The 19934-nt window shown below is 53.6% G+C and overlaps 2 protein-coding genes across 2 annotated transcripts; both read left to right on the top strand.

The window, feature by feature from the left end:
- The first annotated feature begins 2508 nt into the window (after nucleotides 1-2508).
- Nucleotides 2509-7975, top strand: LOC120642074 (GTP cyclohydrolase 1-like). The gene is made up of 2 exons (XM_039918466.1): nucleotides 2509-2890; nucleotides 6445-7975. Exons 1-2 carry the CDS (start codon nucleotides 2653-2655, stop codon nucleotides 7623-7625), a joined length of 1419 nt encoding a protein of 472 aa, XP_039774400.1. The 5' UTR covers nucleotides 2509-2652; the 3' UTR covers nucleotides 7626-7975.
- Nucleotides 7976-8878: 903 nt separating this feature from the next.
- Nucleotides 8879-10687, top strand: LOC120642073 (flavanone 3-dioxygenase 1-like). The gene is made up of 3 exons (XM_039918465.1): nucleotides 8879-9350; nucleotides 9644-10072; nucleotides 10168-10687. The coding sequence occupies exons 1-3, from the start codon at nucleotides 8970-8972 to the stop codon at nucleotides 10489-10491; spliced, it is 1134 nt and encodes a 377-aa protein (XP_039774399.1). The 5' UTR covers nucleotides 8879-8969; the 3' UTR covers nucleotides 10492-10687.
- The last annotated feature ends 9247 nt before the right edge of the window (nucleotides 10688-19934 follow it).

The following is a 19934-nucleotide window of genomic DNA, read 5'->3' as shown; positions in this document are numbered from 1 at the left end:
TTTGCTGGCTCATACCTTCCTCCTAATAATAGCTGTGTGCTCGCAGGAGTACATGCGAGTGCCAATAACAGCGGCAGTGTGCAGCTACTCTGGTGTTTTTTTAACTCCATCCACTTGACAACAGGATGCTTTCCCTCAGTCTCAAATTTTCAGTGACAACCATGCATGCTTACCCTAAGCAAAGGCAACGGTTTAACTTTGTTCGTTCCATCGTCGGTGTAACTTTGCTGCGATTACGAGGATGGCACACGACTACTCTGCTATCACGTGCCAAGTTAGGTTCGCACACGTGACATGTGCAGGCAGCAGATCGAACGATCGATGCGTGCGTGCGTGTATATGCATGTGCCAATAACATGGCCATGCTGGCATGTTCAGTCGCCTCCAATCTTGTCTTCGTTGCAAGTCCCGCTCTATTAGTCAAGGCTGTAGCTAGGCATGTTTGGTTGTTGTCAAACTTTGGAAGCCGATTTGACACAGCGTTTTTCTTTTATGCCCGCTATGCTTTGTCCAACCTTATATTAGCTGTTGCAAGGTTAGGTGCCATCCTAATGAACATGCTCTTTGTCCTTTGTGTTTTACTTTCTCTGGTTCCGAGAATGACTTGTGCACACATCAATTAGTTATCATGAATTGAAAAAAAAATCCACTTTTACTACTAAAGTGAAAAATGTTTTTGATTTTTTAAATGGCCTTCATATTCTCTGCTCCAGGACAGAAACAAGCTAGGATGGTTCTTGCCTATACCCACACACTCCCATGCCCAATCGAGTATCGCTCACGTCCATTAGGTAGAGCTACATATAGATTTGCATATGTATATATTATTGATCCAGTTGCCAATTTTCTTCTGCACATCGATCGATCCACATAGAGCACCTCAGCACCTCTAAAATAATTGAACATTCATCTGCATTTGCATGTATATTATATATTGATCGAGCTGCCAGCAATTTTTTCTCTGTGACACCTAACACCTACATGGCTCCCAAGATTTCAGGTGAGCGAATCATGCAAAACTGTAGAATTCTCTCAAATGAAACAAATTTTGCAGGATCTGTACATCTAGCCGGGCATCATTTTCACAGTATTCCTTTTCGCCAAAACAGGCATATATGCGTCTCGCGCGGTGACCGATCAGGCGATCACTCTCCGAGCGACGGAGCGAGCCTCTAATAACCTGTTAGTTGTTGAAAGGAGAACCGACAACAGAGGCCACCCACAGCTGCTGTCATGATCAACCCGATTAGAGCAAGGGTAGTAATTTAGCCTGCTGCGGGCTAAATGCAAGTGTCATATTATACATTGATCATAAAATAGCCAGCTCATATAATAGCTTGGCTATAGATTATCTAAAAGTAGAAGTAAAAATGCATTAAAGAATCCATCACCTGCTCCTTGCAGATGTTGCCAGCTCCACCTACCTTGTTTTTGTTGGGTACACAATTGTTTCTTTGTTGTTAGATGCGATTCAGTCGGACGCTTCAACATCCGCCCACTCTATTTTCTAATTGACGTGGAACCCCTCTCAACCTGCTGACAAGGATCCATAATACTACTGGTCTTGGGTCTTGCTTTTAGACTTTCTCCAGCGGTGAATTGGACACAGCCCGGTATCCTATTTTAGGGGGTGGGAGCACCCGGGATGTGCTCCAGCGGCGCACTGGGGAAAGGATCCGGCAAATATGAGGGGAGGAGAGAGAAACGCCATTTGTAGGGGGTGTACGATCGGCCTGTATCCTGCGCGCTGTCGGGCCATCAACGCTGACGGAGGCCAACGGCCATCCTTCGCTGCCGACGTGTTGAGGAAAAAATAAATATAATATTAGATAGTGGGGTATAGAGGGTGTTGTATGGAGTATATTGTTGAAGAGAATTTTGATATGAAGTGCGGAATCTATTTAGAGGAGGAGAATATTCTTTTTAGAGGTGGATTTTAGAGGGTAGCGCTGCAGACAGTCTTACGAGCGCCATGCCGCAGCCGAACCTGCGGCCCGTCGCCGGAGAGCAAAACCCGGCGATGAGTCGCCAGTCGCCACGTCCACGTGATCTGCGAGACAGCTACGATGACACAGCGACCGCTTTGCCGCACTCATTTCCAACCGGCGGCATCTCTCACTGCCTCTGGGCCCCACGTCCCACGAACGGGCCCATTTTCGGCCACGAGTCGCCACGTGGTCCGCGACAGCTACGATGACGCAGCCATGCCTTGCCGGTTGCCGACTTGCCGCACTCTTCGCCAACCGGCGGCATCTCTCACTGCTTCTGGGCCCCGCGTTCCTGATCGGGCCCATTTTCCTCACCTGAAGGGCCACCACCATCCCGTTATAAAATGCGCCGCGCTTCCCCGGATTGGGCAGAAAATCTTGGGTTCGGCCCATTCCACCACGATCCGGAGGCCGAAAGTCCAAAAGGTCAACAAGGAGGCGAGATCCACCACACATCTCGAGGCCCGGAAGGTGGCCGCCGTCCTCCACCCGCTCCACACCCCCATCGCTTCGTCGCTACGCAGTTCGGTCCACCTACCGACTCCTCCTCACCCCCCAACCCCCACTTTTCCTTTTCCACTTTGCATTTTTTTTTTGTTTCTCGTCGCTATATTTCGCGGCCGCCTCCTAATAATAGTCGCCGCGGGCAGTGGATACCACCGCCATGGGAGCGCTCGAGGAGGCACACCTCGCCGCCGCCGTGGCCGCCGCGTGCGCGTGCGAGGAGGAGGACGATGACCTCGAGCTGCTTGGCGGGGAGGCCGAGCCCGCGGCGGCGGCGGCCGACGCCATGGAGCCGGCGGTCCGCGCGCTGCTGGCGGGGCTCGGCGAGGACGAGCGCCGCGAGGGGCTGCGCCGGACGCCCAAGCGCGTCGCCAAGGCCTTCCGCGACGGCACCCGAGGTACGGCCGCCTCCCCCTTCCTCTCCAGTTCGCCCGCTCCCCTGGCTCCCTCTCCGTGGATCCATTCGTAACCGTGCCTGTGTATTGTGTAAAAAATGGCGTCCCGTCCGATCTAGTTCGACGCTTGTTGCTATGCTCGCCGTCGCGGACGACTCAGCAGCTCCCATGCTAGAGCCGAGAGCTAGGGAAGAACAACGCCGTGTCGCATTTGAATACTTGTGGTTTGGTTCGGATCTCATAAGCCTTGCGATGGACCTGGGATTATTCCCTGGGAAATTCCATCGCGGGAGGTAGCAGAGTCCACACCTAAACTGAGTGCAGTTTGGTGCGAGTGGTCGTTCGCGTCTGTCGTAATCCTTATGCTGGTAAGGCTTCACTAGTCGGCTACTAGATTGCGGGTCTCGCGCTTTCAGTTCTGGTATTTTTTGACAATTGACAGGCCACGGTTTGAACATTTAGCTATCGACCACCAAACACCCTTCTGACGTTAGTACATTGAGGACTTGGGTTGGTGGCTGCTGCACTATTACTAGTACAATACAATGGGCATGCTTGTACTTGGCAGTCTGAAGAATTGTCAATCTTTCTTATTGCAAATCTGAAATGGGCCCATAAAGTGATCTTATTCTGGCTTCTAGTCCACTTTGTCACAGGCTACAACACTAGGGAATTTTGTAGCTAACTGTTATGTCTTTGCCTCTTTGGCCTATTTGTGGGAGTACTTCTTTAATTAAGATTTAGGATAGTGATGTGTGGGAGTTCAGTTGCCACTAAATGGTCGTTGACTATTTATTGGTTCTTCTCAGGCTTCTCCACATATGATCGCCATGTATGATCGTCCACTTTCATGCCCATTTTTCTTCAGAACAGCAGCTCATCTGACACATTACTGTTGTGATTGAATTGTACGCTTACATGCATTTATTCATTTCTGTAATGTTAAGTTTTACCATTACTTGATATTGTCCCTTGCTCACTCGTCGGGTGCACTACCTTAACCAACTACTGATTATTAGAGATTTTTGTCAATTAAATTATTTCCTAGTTTGCATTGTATTTTCTTCAGGCATATATTATTTATCAACCACCCATTATACTATTTTTGTTACTATTTTTAATAGTTTTCCTATATTTAAAATGAGCCTAGATATCTAGTTGTTTATGGTATTATATATTTCCTTAACCCTGATAGATTTTGTAATTGATGATTACCTGAGAATCAGCTAGAAGATTGATAAATTCAGTCATTGAATGGTCTTTAATCTAGATATAGGTCTAGCCTATTTAAGAATGATCTTCTGTGTTGTTCCTCGGAGTTTCATTTTTGCTACAGTTGAAAGAGTAAGAGTTACCTCTAGAAGTATTTGAAAGAAAATCATTTTATTTTTTTCTTCTATGACATCTTCCATTAGACCATGGTGCAACCTTTTTTTAATCTATTATTATGTAGTCATATGAAACATGAAACCTTTTACCTGTGATGGCAAAGGGAACTCCTGGTGTTCTTTATAGTCCTATATATTCTCTACTGACCATTTGACCATTGCCAGCTATGTAACATTTGGCTTTGTTATTTTGACTACTGTTTGTTTCTTTGGAAAGAAGCACTGCCTTCTGTATTCAATTATAAAAATATGGACCTACAAAAAGCTCATCACATTCCCCACTAACAAATTGTGAGTTTGTGACACTGAACAAACAAGTCAAGGTTAGGACTAGTGAGCCGCTGCCTCGTCTCCAAAGCTGTACACAGCTGGAAATGCAACATATTCAAGTTCTTTAATTTACATTTCTGCTATAGGTTTTAGCTTCTAGGGCGCGATATCTCTCTGGTACTATAAAACATTAGATTGAATGGAATTGAACAATCTGATCGACTAGCAATGCCCAAACCTTACTATGGAGCTGATAGATCCTGCCTTTGTTGGGACAATAAATCTTTCTTTTGTGCTTTACCATTCTTCACATGGGTGCAATCATAGTTCAGCTAGGCGGCGCCTAGGCGGCGATTAGGCGCTAATCGGAGGGGCACCACGTCGATTTGGGGCTAGGCGGGCTCCTAGGCGGCGGCGTCTTGTCGGCGGCGCCGGTGGGGGAGGTGGAGGGGTACCACGGCGCCTGGCGGAGGTTGCTGGTGGGGGAGCAACTTCAGACGGGCTTGACATCGGGCGGCGGTGGCGGAGGAGGAGGAGGAGGTGGAGGTGGCAGGCGCGGCGGCGGAGGAGAAGGAGGCGGCTGTTGCATCTGCGGGAGCACGGACTGGCGGCGTCGAAGAAACCGGGGAGAGGGAGAAGTCATCGTGTGGTGGGTTCCTGGTTGGAGGAGGATGGCCGGATGGATAAGGTGGGATGGGTGGATAAAGTGGGCTGCTGGGCTTTCCTGATGGGCTTTTCTTTAACTTTGGGTCCACAGTTCTCTTATTTTTTCTTTTATTAAGGTAATACATATATAGGTGTATAAAAATTAAAATGCCTAGAAAAACGCCTAGCGCCGCCTAGGAGCGGTTAATCCCGCCTAGGCGCTAGGCAGTGGGTCGGCGCCTAGAATCCGCCTAGCGCCTAGCTGAACTATGGGTGCAATTGACATGTCAGTCTTCTATTATGCTCATAGTTCAGCTAGGCGCTAGGCGGATTCTAGGCGGTGACCCTTAGCCTAGCGCCTAGTCGGGATTAATCGCGCCTAGGCGTTCCTAGGCGGTTTTCTAGGCGATGATCAATACATGTTTTAATTTATTAATACATACTTAAGTACTTGAAAGAAAAGAAAAAATAGAAGATCAATGGTCATGGAATAGGGAGAAAAGAGAAGAAAGGCCCATAAAAACAGCCCAGCCCACCCTATCCACCATAACAATGGCCCAGCCCATCTTATCCACCTTATCCCTTCCTCCTCCCACCCCTTGCTCGCGCACGCACCAGCGCCCGCCCCTGCGCCCGCCGCCGCCCGCGCATGCGCCCGCGCCCTCCGCCGCCCGCGCCCTCCACTGCTCGCGCCCGCGCCAACAGCCGCCCGCACAAGCCTGCGCGAGCGCCCGCCGCCGCCGGCAGCTCCTCCCCCACCGGCGACCTCTGCCAGGCGCTCCTCCACCCCCACCGGCGCTGCCGACGAGCCGCCGCCGCCTAGGGGTCCGCCTACCCCCATAGGCGAGGCGGACACCCTCCGACTACCTAGTAATCGCGCCTAGGCGCGCCTAGGCGAGCGCCTAGCCGAACTATGATTATGCTATTTTCTTCTGAAAATGAAAAGGTTGTCTTATCTTAAATTCCACAACATGACTACATGACCCACATTATGTTTATTCTACTAAAAACAAGTCATGTGAAATATGTAAAATATCCTCATGCAAGTCATTTTTAGAAGAGGTTGTCATGGTATTCTTCTTAAAGGAGAGAGAGCTGTTTATCCCGCGACTAGAGACATTGTAGGGGTGTGTTTTCCTTTATTTTGTACGACCTCTTGTTTCCAGATATTTGAGGACTCTTCGTCTTTACTTTTTTTAAATCTGTAATGTAGCTGCTTCCTGGTTTGTATTTGACCTATATCTAAAACTGCAGGTTACAGGCAAAAAGTAAAGGACATTGTGCAGGGTGCTCTGTTTCCAGAGGTTGGTGTTGACAAAAGGACCGGGTCTGCTGGTGGAACTGGAGGGCAAGTTGTTGTTCGAGATATTGAACTTTTCTCATACTGTGAGTCATGCTTGCTTCCATTCAGCATACAATGCCATGTTGGGTATGTGCCTTCAGGTGGAAGGGTTGTTGGGTTAAGCAAGCTTTCTAGAGTATCAGATGTCTTTGCCAAGAGATTGCAAAACCCTCAAAGATTAGCTAACGAAGTCTGTGGTGCACTGCATGCTAGCATTCAACCTGCTGGTGTGGCTGTTGCTCTGCTGTGCTGGCACATCCCTTTGCCAGAAAACTTGGAATGCAAGACTTTGCAAGGTTGGATTAGAACTTCACATTCATCTCGCTCCGGAGTTTTCGAAGGTGAAAACAGCACTTTCTGGAGTGACTTCTTGGCTCTTCTTAAGCTTAGGGGCGTAGACATGGAGGTGGATAACCATTCTGCCTCTATTCCTTGGTGCCCCTTAAGGTCTCATGAGGTCCCACTCTCTAATGGGCACTGCAAGAAAAGCTCGACTAATGGCATGGTTTCTGCAGTTACCTCGATGCTCTTATCACTTGGAGAGGACCCCCTCAGGAAAGAACTTTTAGGCACTCCTCAACGCTATGTGCAGTGGCTGATGAAGTTCAGAGCATGTAATCTAGATGTGAAGCTGAATGGCTTTACACTTGGTAATGTCAGCATATATGAGAGGCCAGGTGGAGGCACGGTAAATCATGGAGCAATCCGGTCTGAGCTGCATTTGCCATTTTGTGCTCAATGTGAGCACCATCTTCTGCCCTTCTATGGAGTAGTGCACATTGGGTATTTTGACAGTGGAAGCGGAGAAGGCATTGATCGGTCACATTTTCAGGCATTGGTTCATTTCTATGGGTGCAAGCTTCAGGTTCAGGAAAGGATGACAAGGCAGATAGCTGAAGCAGTTTATTCCGTTTCACACAATGGGGTCATGGTGGTTGTTGAGGCCAACCACATTTGCATGATCTCAAGAGGGGTAGAGAAAATAAGGAGCAACACCGCAACAATTGCAGTGTTGGGCCAGTTTTTGACCGACCCTTCTGCCAAGGCATGCTTCTTACAGAATGTTTTAGATACAGGTGGTCCTGCGGTTTGAGTCGTATGACCTAGCGAAGAAAAATATATATGGTTGGGAGTTACTACCTAGTGATGGCAATGCTTGCCAATCTACGAGTCTGGTGTCATTACCATTTTACCATAGAAAATGTCCGTTGCTTGATGGGTGCAAATTGTTGCCCGGAAGATTGATTGTACCGAGGATATGAGAAGAAAGCACCAAAGGGGGTTTGGTTCTCTCATGTTGTACCATGTTACATGTACGGCACTTTAAATAAATAGTAATAGTTACGTCTGTGCCAAGAAAGATATGTAGTTACTCAGATTTGTTTAGATTGTTTTCAAACTTACCATTTGTTCATGAAATTTTGGTGGAGGATTGTTCGAGCACTTGTTGTACAGTTGAGTTTGCCTTCCGATGGCTGACAGGTTGTTCGTACGTTCTTGCAATCCTGGCGGGATCATTCCACCTTCTGTTGCAGGTTGAATTGGCTGCTGTGTTTGTTGAGCAAGATAATATTTACTCGGGTATGTTTCCATAGATGTTTGACATCTCATATGTTGCTGTGTAATTTTTGGCGAGATCTTTCCAGTTTCTTGTAGAGTTGAACTAGATTCAGGATCTGAAGATCCAACTCCACGAGCTTTGGGAGCCGGCGGTTTCTCTCACCTGAGTCATAGTCACTGCCAGAGCAGTGGTCGCAAATTTTCCATCGTTTATCCCACACCACCATCAAACGGAGCCGTCATCTAGCCTGTCGCCGCTCCGTCCTCCGTTAGTTACTCCTATCGCTATCCTTTCGCCCTTTTTTGCTCGAAGCTGGGTCGGCCTATAGTTGGTCCACGTGTTCGGAGTCCCGGACGGGGACACGCAGGCAAGCTCCAGCCATCCATTGCAGCTACCCTTCAAACACCCGCGCGCTCAGCCGCTCACCGGACAATTTGCACGCGACGTGCGGATGGGAGCTCCGCGGCGTGTCGGTTGCCCTCGGCGCAGTCGTGGATGCTTGGACGACGAATGGTAGTTGGTAGTTGCACGCGCGTCACGAGTCGGCAGTTGAGCATGAGAGTTTGGCCCGCGGTGCAGCCACCGGTGGCCATAATACAAATTAAATATAGTAATGCTACTACAGCACATCTGCACATGCCTGTGACCGTCGGTGGATGTTAGCTAGGAGTAGTAGCTTACGTGTGCCTGTACACTCTAGTACTACTGTACCGTGCAATCTGCTAGCTGCGCGTCGCGTCGCCTGCTCAGCCTTCCGCACGCTATATATGCTGCTGGCTATATATATATAAATAACACGCTTCTGCCAAAGCAGGGTGCAGCGTACAATACCACCACCACCACCAGCAGCAGCAGCAGCGAGAGGCGGCGGCGCAGATGATGGCCCAGGTGAGCAGCGCGGTGCCGTTCCTCCCGACGGCGGCGCCGGAGGCGACGCTGCGCCCGTCGTTCGTGCGCGAGGAGGACGAGCGGCCCAGGGTGCCGCACGACAGCTTCAGCGACGAGGTGCCGGTGATATCCCTCGAGGGCATCGACGGCGGCGGCGGCGAGCGGCGGGGCGAGATCCGCGCGCGGGTGGCCGCGGCGTGCGAGGGCTGGGGCATCTTCCAGGTGGTGGAGCACGGCGTGGACGCCGCGCTCGTGGCCGAGATGACGCGCCTGGCGCGCGAATTCTTCGCGCTGCCGCCCGAGGAGAAGCTCCGCTTCGACATGTCCGGCGGCAAGAAGGGCGGCTTCATCGTCTCCAGCCACCTCCAGGTACGGTACCTTGATCGGACCAGCCATTTCGTTCCATGGCGGGCTCGTTGTTAGATTGCGCAAAAATTAAACTAAACATCGAAAATAAATATGATGAAGATGCACGAAACATTCTGTGATCCCGATGCATCCACACACTTAATTAGCTAGTTTGCCAAGTACGTGTAGGCGTGATACACCTTCACGTATTAAGCGTGGCCAACAGATGCGTGGGGCTGGGGCAACTTAAAAGAGACGAACACGCAAACCAGAGAACAACTACTCAAAATTAAAAAAAAAATTGGCAAGTGCAGGGGGAGGCAGTGCAAGACTGGCGTGAGATCGTGACCTACTTCTCGTACCCGGTGGAGGCCCGCGACTACTCGCGGTGGCCCGACAAGCCGGCGGCTTGGCGCGCGGTGGTGGAGCAGTACAGCGAGCAGCTCATGGGCCTGTCCTGCAAGCTCCTGGGCCTGCTGTCCGAGGCGATGGGTCTGGACACGGACGCGCTGGCCAAGGCGTGCGTGGACATGGACCAGAAGGTGGTGGTCAACTTCTACCCCAAGTGCCCGCAGCCGGACCTCACGCTGGGCCTCAAGCGCCACACCGACCCCGGCACCATCACGCTGCTGCTGCAGGACCTCGTCGGCGGGCTCCAGGCCACCCGCGACGGCGGCCGGACCTGGATCACCGTGAAGCCCGTCGAGGGCGCCTTCGTCGTCAACCTCGGCGACCACGGCCACGTGCGTGAGCTAGTTTGTTAAACTTGCAGCTGCAGCACGGACCTATCGATTATACTGAATAGTAGTGCTTACGACGAACGCGTGTGTCCGTGCAGTTCCTGAGCAACGGCAGGTTCAAGAACGCCGATCACCAGGCGGTGGTGAACTCGGAGTGCAGCCGGCTGTCGATCGCGACGTTCCAGAACCCGTCGCCGGACGCGACGGTGTACCCGCTGGCCGTGCGGGAGGGGGAGGCGCCCATCATGGACGAGCCCATCACCTTCGCGGAGATGTACAGGCGCAAGATGGCGCGCGACATCAAGCTCGCCAAGCTCAAGAAGCAGGCCAAGGCCGAGAAGCAGCAGCAGCAGCAGCAGTTGAGCGCTAGCAAGGAGTTGGCCGTGCCCAAGCCCAAGTCTCTCGACGAGATTCTTGCCTAAGGCAATTAACCGATCCATTTATCTACTATTATTGGTGCGTGTGCCGTGTGGTGTGGTTCGTGTAAAAGTATGTAGTAGCTGTGAGCGTATGGGAGTAATAAGGAAAGGGTCATTTTCTGTTGTTCAGACTAAATCTAAATCCTCGTATGGTCATTTACTTACAATTTTGACCAATTGATGACATCCCTTACTAGTACCAATTTTTTTTGGCCCTGCCTCCTATAGTGCTCACCTCCTCCTCCCGACTTTTCTTTATGACCTATCCTTTTCCGATGTTAAAAGCAACAAATGATGTCTTGACGCGTACACAGCAAGCAATAAATGCGTACATGTCACAAAATTTTTGGATTTCAGAATGTGATTAAAATTAAAAATAAATCAACAATTTTCTCATAGTTTTAAATTTTTTTCAACATTTGTTTTCTTCACAGAGAATTTAGTGTAAAAATAAATAAATATTGGTTGTTTTCTAAATTAAATGAGGTTGTTTGTTTGTGTTGCATTCATCCTGCAATGCATTATTTTATTGTTTGTTCAATTTGAATTTGAATTCTCTAAATTTAAATTTGAATTGAATTGTTTGGATCTTTTGTTTAAAAAAAAGGAAAAGAAAACCTCTCTCTCCTTCATTTCTTTTGGCCCAGCCCAAATTCCATTTCCTTTCTTCCTTCTTTCTTTTTCTTTCCCTTTGATCCGGCCCAGTTCGCCATCTACCCTTTCTCCCTCTCTTTTCTTACCTGCGGCTCAAAACCCACCGCCGGCCCATCTCCTTCCCCAGCCCAACCCGGCGCCCCCTTCTCTCTGCCGCCGACAGGCGGGCCCGCCTGTCGGGGTCATCCTCGAGCTCGGGACGAGCTCGGACTCTCGCAAAGTCCGGCCGCTGCCCGCCTCGCCCGGCCTCCCTTGGCGCGCACGCCAAGACGCTCCTGCCCGCTCTATAAATAGCACCGTGTCCCCTCCTCTGGACCCCTCCTTCAACCCGTAGCATCTCCTCGCTCAAACCGTAGCCGCCGCCGCCATTGGAGCTCGGAAGCTCGAGTCGCTCGCCGTGCCACCGTTCCGACGCCCCATCTCGACGTCCAAGCACCGCTGAAGCTTCGTGTTGGGGTAAAGATCTGCATCAGCCCTTTTTCCCCTTTCTCTTGCCTCCCCTCGCGCGCTATAGCTCGTCGTCACCACAGTGCCGCCTCTCGCCGCCGAGCGTGCCCGCCGTCGCGTCTGCGTCCCGAGCCGACCCTCTAGACGCGTTCCCCGTCGCGCGTTACCTCTCCCAGGCCAATCCGAGCTCGAAATGGTGCCCGGACGGCCGTTTCGGCCTACGCCAGCGATCTGCCGCCGCCCAAGCCTCACCGCCGGCGCTAGCGCCACCGCCAGCGCCGCCCGTTCCGCCCCGCAAAACCCTAGCCCTTGGATCTCCATCCAATGGCCCAGATCAAATCTTAGCTGAGTCAAACAACCCTATACCGATCAACCCTTTGAAGTTTTGCAAAAGAGACCCTCAGTTTTCTTGAAATCGACCCGCAGTCCATGCTAGTTCAAAAGTAATCGCAAAACAACTCTTTATTTTATGTTTTGACCCTTGGACTTTTCTAAAATAGAACCCGCCGTCCCTGAGCTGCAGTTTTGCCAGCTAGCCCCTGCATTTAGTGTTTAATTATGTTTTAGGTCCCTGGTTTCTTCACCCAGAGCCCCTGTTCTTTCAAGACCTTTACAATTAAGCCCCTAGAACCATGTTTTAGCCATAACTTCTTCGTTATTGTCTCGTTTTCATCAATTCTTGGGCTCACATGATCCTTGCAACGTTGTGTAGTAGCCTTATCACCTTGTTATCCTCTGTGATCACACTTTGCTGTGTCTCACAAATGTTTTTTGTTAGTCCTTAACCTTTTGGTTAATCGCAACTAGGTCCCTGAAGCACCGTTTAGCCCATAGAATAGCTGTTTCTTTTCAACCCTAGCTCCGTTTTCTGCGTTTCTTGCGCTAGTGTAACCGTAGCAGCAAGCCCTACCCTTTAGTGCGCTCTTTTAAAGCTTGTCTTTTATTTTGGTGTATTGTTCTTAGATATACTTGTTGTTTGTTTTGTATGTTTGCTCCATAGTTGCTCCGAGTAGAAGGATCGCCGTTCGAAGATTGAAGAATCAAGAATTCCAAGTGAGCAAAAGCTGAAGAGCACTAAGAGTAACTTTTTGTTGGAGCAAGGCAAGTGACCCTAATCATACTTCTATCTATACTTATTTACAAGAGTATTATGAATTAATTGGAGCATGGAGAACCACCCAAGAAAACAGTATAACCACAATACTACATGGTTCTGGTCTTGGCTAATTAATTAGAGACTCTAGCTTGTGACAATCTTACCGAAAGGGCAAGAGGGGATGCATCGATGGGGTATAGCTCGGTCCTCTTGGGGCAATTGGTATTGTTTAATGGTCCTTTAGTAAGGTACCACCTCATTAAGACAGTGTTATGACCACTTTGACTTGAAATCTTAGCGGATTGTCATAGGTTAGAGAATCTTTGTAAATGCCTCATAGCGTCCCTATGCAATCACACCTCGGAAGTGTGGTATTGTGCCTAGCTAGCACATTGCGTGGTTGGGTTCAAAATTATTCGGAACTTTTACGCGAATTGTGGTGAAAGTGTACAACCACTGCAGAGTGTAAAACTGATATATCAGCCGTGCTCACGGTTAAGACCGGCTTGGACCCTCACATGATTAATTTAATTGAAGATGGACTTAAATTATATTCTGGTTATTTCTTGTGGCCTTGCTGAGTACCAACCATAAGTGTACTCACCCTTACTTACTGCTGCTCAGAAGAAGAAGGTATAAAGTTTTCGAAGATGATGCTGAGTTCTAGGCGTACGCGGCCCCCAGTCGATTGCCTGTGAAATTGAAGTCTTCGTTTTCAGGATAACCTGTATAACTATGATAGTTTTTTATAATTATTTTATTTATTTTTTCGAGTTATTGTACTGATTATTCACTATTATTTTCGCTATATGTATAGAACTTGATCCTGATATATATATATATATATATATATATATATATATATATATATATATATATATATATATATATATATACACACACACACACACACGCATTCGGCTTCTTTTTGAAATCGGGTGTGACAGTACACCACCGTCGTCCTCCCCGTAGCCCACTGGCGCCACGAACCTCCGTCGTGTCGCTGGCTCGCTGCCGTAGTGCTGCAAGATTCTCACTACGTGCGTCGATGGCCACCGTGCGAGCGAGGTTGCTCCGCGATGTACGCCAGAGTTCACGTCGATGGCCACCGGATCCACGCCGATGCGAACACGGGTGGTAGGTACTCTGATGATCAGCGGCAGGAGCGAAAAGACCACGCGTTATCCGGCATGCGCGACGGCGAGCTTTGGGCGGCGCGGCGCCGGCATATTCGGGAAGCACAGACGGCAAGCATCGGGCACGAGGACCTCGCACTAGAGGCCAGGGAGGCGTGGTTGCTATCGATGGCGGCGGTCACGACACAGCGAGGCTTAAGGGGTGGTGGGTAGTTGAATTGCTGTCCGGGTGTGGAGGTGGACGGTAAATCAAATACCGTCCGACCCTAGGTCTCTCGTTGCCGTTGTATCGGATCTGCACGGCCACGATCGACGTGGATGTATCCCATTATCCGGCGATGCGACGCGGGGTGCCCCGGCGGTGGCCCGTTGTGTCCCCAAGAATGGATAGGTGGCCGTGCACTCTCCTGCCCAAGAAGGAAGCGTCCGATGGCAGAGCTCTGGGTTCCCTTGCATAGAATGGAGAACTCGTCGAGCACTCGTGTTTTTTTAGATTAAGGAATAAAATCCCAGCCTCTATATCCACAAGTGGATATATACGGCCAAAGGTTACACGACACGAGAGTACTTAGACTCTAAACCTCACACCGAGGTAAATCAAGAAACATGAAGAAAAACACACTAACAAAAAGAAAAAGGAAGACTAATCTTCAATCTTCTTCTCCGTCCATGCTCCAAACAAACCTCGAACCGCTCACCAAACCACTCCTCCACAGTTGAAGCCGATCACTTGATTTCCAAGGCAACACCTCCAAGAAGTATACGACGTCGAAGCCGCCGTCGCCGCCCCTCCGGTTAGCCGAGAAAGGTTTTCACCTGGAAAATCAAAGACCAAGCAGGGAGCCCCTCAACCAACGCCTCCACGGAGGTTCACGACATTCGAAGATGCCGCCGTTGCTGACCCCGACACCAGCGCCGGGATAGACTTTCGCCCGAAGCTCCGCCCAATGCCGGCCCGTCGGCGAAGAACAGGTTGAACCACAACTCTGGCCGCAGTCGCCGCAGTCGCCGGTAGCATGAGGGACGAGCACTTAGGCTTCTCTCGACCTGACCGCTGACGAACGACACGAGAGTCGTGACACCCTGCTCAGCTCACCGGCGCACCGGTACAGACTGGTGAGGCCCACCTCTTCACACGTGGACGTCGAGGATGAAAGCAACCCGCAGCCGCCACCGCCACCGCCACCGCCACCGCGCTGCCGCCGGCGGACCTCCGCTGCACTTAGGCCTCGGGATAAATCCGCATGCTGGAACGCGACGCCGGTCGAAGCCACCGTCTCCCACATGCCACCTCCGAACTCCCTCCGGGAACGATCACCGGCGTCCAAATCCTTCCCCAGAACTTAGTCTAGGCAAGGTCGCCACCCAACAGCGAGCCATCGCCGCCCACGCCGCCACCCACCTTGAGCAGGCCACGACTCCGTAGATCTGAGCATCCCGACCACCGTCTACTCCTTCCATGTAAAAACTCGGAGAGGTCCGAGATGGCCCTAGCGCCGCCGGACAGAGCAGCCAGCACTCGTGTAGGTGCCTTGCAAGGCGGGAGAGCACGACGCGGGGTGGCCGTGGCTCCGACCCTTGGGGCCCTCTCCTGCTCCGTCCGTGCGATTGTTGGCACTCGCCGCGCGCGTGATACCCAGCACGACGAGCGGCCGCGGCCGCGCTCTCGTCGTTCGTGCAAGAACGAGCTCCCTCGCCGCCTCGCGTGCCTGGCCGCGCGCTGCTCGAGCCGGCTCAACCAACAGTTCCGGGCGTGCCTTGGTGCTCGCCAATCGGCTGCGCGTCCACGAGCACCCCCTGCGCTGCGAACGCCGGAGATCCGCTCTCGCTGACCTCGTATAGCAACTGCGACATTGCAAGAGCCTGTGCAAAGAGAATGCGGAGCTCGATTCGTCGATGGACTCCAGGGGGAAGAGGTTACCCTATTCTGTCTTCCATAGTTCCATTGAGTGGAGCAAAGGGCATTCAACACTGCTGTGCCCAGTGGACGCCGCGGCGGCGGCATGGTTTGAAGCCCGCGCGAGGCGCATGCGCAGCCGCGTGCTGGTGGAGCCAATCGTCCGTGAATGGTGCGCCGCCGCCGGATGACCACGGCTTGCTTCCTCGACGTCATTCGAGCGCCGTGCGGCGCATGTTCAGGACGAGACATGGAAGGACGGTACTGCTCGGCGGCGCGCGCGCGAGGGGACGGCCGCGCCTGGCGCCACCGGCCTGCGCACGGCGTGGAAGCGAACGAAGTCACCCGCGGCGCCGCGCAGCTGCCGGTGCCGGCGTGATGCTTGCGGATGTTTTTTTTGAAAATAAGATGCTTGTGGATGTCGCTCGCACTCTGGCAGCGGATGGCGGCAGGCAGCAGGTTGGCGCGGACTGCGTGCGTGCGCGCGCGAGCGAAGCGGAGGGACGGAGAGGGCCTCAGTCCCCGATCCAAGTCAATCGCGACCGCACATGTCCGATCTAACGTTCGGGAGAGGCTCAGGGTGTGGACGGTATTTCATTTGCCGTCCCTTGGCAACATGGCCGCCATACCCCGCCGTCCAGGTCTCCGCCGACCGGTTCCCCAGCCCCTGAATAGTTCGCGACGAGTTCCAGCTTGCCATGGATGAGGTGGCTTCGTTGTATCGACGCCGTGGACGCCGTCGCGGTGCGAGCGACTCTGCTCCGCGACGTACGCCGGACTCGCGTTGTCGGCTGGGACGCCGACGCCGGCCGATCAGCGTCCGGGTGGTGACTTATCCGGGATACGCGACGGCGAGCTGTGGGCGCGGCGGCGCTGGCGTCTTCGAGAAGCACAGACGAGGAGCATCGGGCACGAGGGCCTCGCACTGGAGGCGGCCAGGGAGGCGTGGTTGCTGCCGACGGCGGCGGCCAGGTGGGCGGGCAAGCAATCTTCCATCAGATTTTATGTATTCCTGACGACATACAAAGGATGCACAACGCTGCCGCAGCAATTGCAAGATTAATCTGTGTCATTGATGCATCCTGGAACTTGGAAACTCGAAATTGATGGCAAAAATGGCCAGGGTTACCCATTTGTGTCTTCCATTGAGTGGATCAAAGCGAAAATACCAAACCATAAGACACTACTGTACCCAGTGGACGCCGCGGCGGCGGCGCGGTTTCAAGCCCGCGCGCCGGCGCATGCAGCCGCGTGCTGGTGGAGCTAATCGTCCGTGTATGGCGCGCCGCCGCCGGATAAACACGGCGTGCCTCCTCGACGTCATTCGAGCGCACGGTCAGGACGAGCCGACGACGCATGGGACGAAGGGACATACTGCTCGGCGGCGCGCGCGAGGGGACGGCCGCGCCTAGCGCCACCGGCCTGCGCACGGCGTTGAAGCGAACGATGTCACCGGCGGCGCCGCGCAGCTTCCGGAGCCGGCGTGATGCTTGCGGATGTCGCTGGCACTCTGGCAGCCCTTCGTCAAAGGGGACGACGGCAGGCAGCAGGTTGGCGAGGGCTGCGTGCGCGCGCGCGAGGAAAGCGGAGGGACGGAGAGGGCCTCAGTCCCCGATCCGAGTCGATCACGACCGCCCATATCCGATCCAATGTTCTGGAGAGGCTTAGGGGTGGACGGTATTTCATTTACCGTCCACCCCGGACGGTAGATGAAGTACCGTCCACCCCCGGGTCGGCGACACGTACGGCCGCCATGCCCCGCCGTCCAGGTCTCCGCCGCAAAGTTTCCCGGCCGTGGACACCGTTGGCGCGCGGTGGATCTTGAGAGGGCGGCGGCACGGCAGCAAGCACCACAGAGAACACCGCGTCGCGGCCGTGCTACGAGGCCCAAGGCATGCGGCTGGCTTTCTGATGCGCACGCGAGGGCTTCGAGAAGGGTACCTCACGTCGCAAGCCGGAACGCGCAGCCTCTGGCCACCTCCGTCACATTGAACTCCAGAGATCTGTTACGAAACCGGTCTGCCGAGGAACAAGCTCGGTGCTTCCTCTCCATCCACGGAGAAGGGTCGACGCCGCGGACGGCGGCGGCGCAGCCAGAACGTCTCGCCGGCGCGGAGCTTAACCTGCTCTCGATTGCAGTTCGTGCAAGCCACGGCTGCGTAATTGACGGACAAGCTTGTCGCATGAACACGTGCCGAGCTAGCTTGCGCACGATTACTATCTGTATCTTTGTTCTTATCTCTGATTAGCAGCTAGTTTGTGCTTGGACCAAAGTCTTTGAAATTAGCCAAACACAATTGCATCTATTCATGGCCTAATTTTCTCTGGGTGTTGATGATTTCCTGAATTCCTGTCCATATATCCTATCGTGGCGAGGTGCAGTAGCCAGCGCCTGCTGGTCGAGGTAATGGCCCAGGTCAACGGGTTCATCGATGGCACGAAATCAAAGATGAGCGCGGCCGCCTGATCACCACACGGTGTGCTTCCGCGACGGCATCCGAGCGGGCATGGAGGCGCACGTTCACGGCGAGGCACCGGAGGAAGCTACTGCTCGGCCGCTCGGTGCGCGCGAGGGGACAGCCGCGCGTGGCCCCAGCAGCTTGCGCACGGTGTGGAAGCGAACGAAGTCACCGGCGGCGCTCTCGTCGTCCGTGCAAGAAGTCAAGAACGAGCGCCCTCCGCGGAGCCCACCGGTGCCACGATTGGCAAAATCTTGTTCCCCGCATATGCTGGCGCCGGCTCCCATTGGCATCAAAGGGCATTCAACACTACTGTACCCGGTGGACGCCGGCGCGCGGATGCCGAGGCGAACGCAGCCGCTTGCTGGTGGAGCTAATCGTCCGTGTATGGTGCGCCGCCGCCGGATCACCACGACGTGCTTCCTCGACGTCATTCGAGCGCCGTGTGGAAGGCGCACGTTCAGGACGAGGCATGGGAGGAAGGTACTGCTCGGCGGCGCGCGCGAGGGGACGGCCGCGCCTACCGCCACCGGCCTGCGCACGGCGTGGAAGCCAACGAAGTCACCGGCGGCGCCCCGCAGCTTCCGGTGCCGGCGCGATGCTTGCGGCTGTGGATGTCGCTGGCACTCTGGCAGCGCTTCGTCGAAGGGGACGACGGCAGGCAGCAGGTCGGCGCTGACTGCGTGCGCGCGCGAGGAAAGCGGAGGGACGGAGAGGGCCTTACTACCCGATCCGAGGCTCAGGTCTGATCCAACGCTCGGGAGAGGCTCAGGAGGTGGACGGTATTTCATTTACCGTCCACCCCGGACGGCAGATGAAGTACCGTCCACCCCCGGGTCGGCGCCGTTGGCAACACCGTCGCCATGCCCCGCCGTCCAGCTCTCCGCCGCCCTGTTTCCCAGCCCCATAATAGTTCGCGACGAGTTCCAGCTTGCCATGGATGAGGTGCCTTCGTCGTATCGACGCCGTGGACGCCGTCGCGGCGGCGCGCGGCGCGGCGGATCTTGAGAGGGCGGCGGCACGGCCCGGCAGCAAGCGGCATGGAGAACACCGCGTCGCGGCCGTGCTCCGAAGCCCAAGGCATGCGGCCGGCTTTCTTATGCGCACGCGAGGGCTTCGAGAAGGGGTACCTCACGTCGCTAGGACGACGTACGCCATAGTATGCTAGCCGTCGCCTGGCCTGCCCGCGGCATTAACCATCGCTTTTATTTGCCGACCAATTTCAATCTTCGTCTGCTGCAACTGCAATGCATCCTTCCCTCGTCAACATTCTTGCATCTGTCTTGTCGACACGTGCACCTCTGGGGTCGATCGGCACGCGCGCGAGAGAGGACGGCGCGGCGAGGCCAGTCCCCCAGTCTGCGAGGGGAGCTAGCCAGGTTAACGGAAGGGAGCGTGGCAGTGCTGTGCCTTGGAGAGCGAAGATGGAAGGTCTCCTCTTCCGTTCCCCGGAGAGCCAATCACGAACAAATGTCAGCAGCAGCATCCGTGGACGCGAACAACAAGCCTCGAATCCTCGATCATCGGCGGCCATGGGCGCGCATGATCAAATCGTATCCAATCCAAGGCAAGGCAACACATAGCGGAAGCAAGCTCAAGCCCGTCTCCGACGCTGCCTGTACGAGTGCACGGAGACCATGGTCGCTCCGAATCGGAACCCTCCACCTGCCGCGGAGGACGTCAGGACGACGACGACTCCACGACGGCACTGATCAGCGCGAACGCCCTGGGGCGTAGGCATCATGTCTGCCGCGAGA

The sequence above is a fragment of the Panicum virgatum genome, chromosome 7K (genome assembly GCF_016808335.1).
Source record: "Panicum virgatum strain AP13 chromosome 7K, P.virgatum_v5, whole genome shotgun sequence".
NCBI lineage: Eukaryota > Viridiplantae > Streptophyta > Magnoliopsida > Poales > Poaceae > Panicum > Panicum virgatum.
The sequence above is the reverse complement of the archived record's forward strand: the minus strand, read 5'-3'. Positions and strand labels throughout refer to the sequence as shown.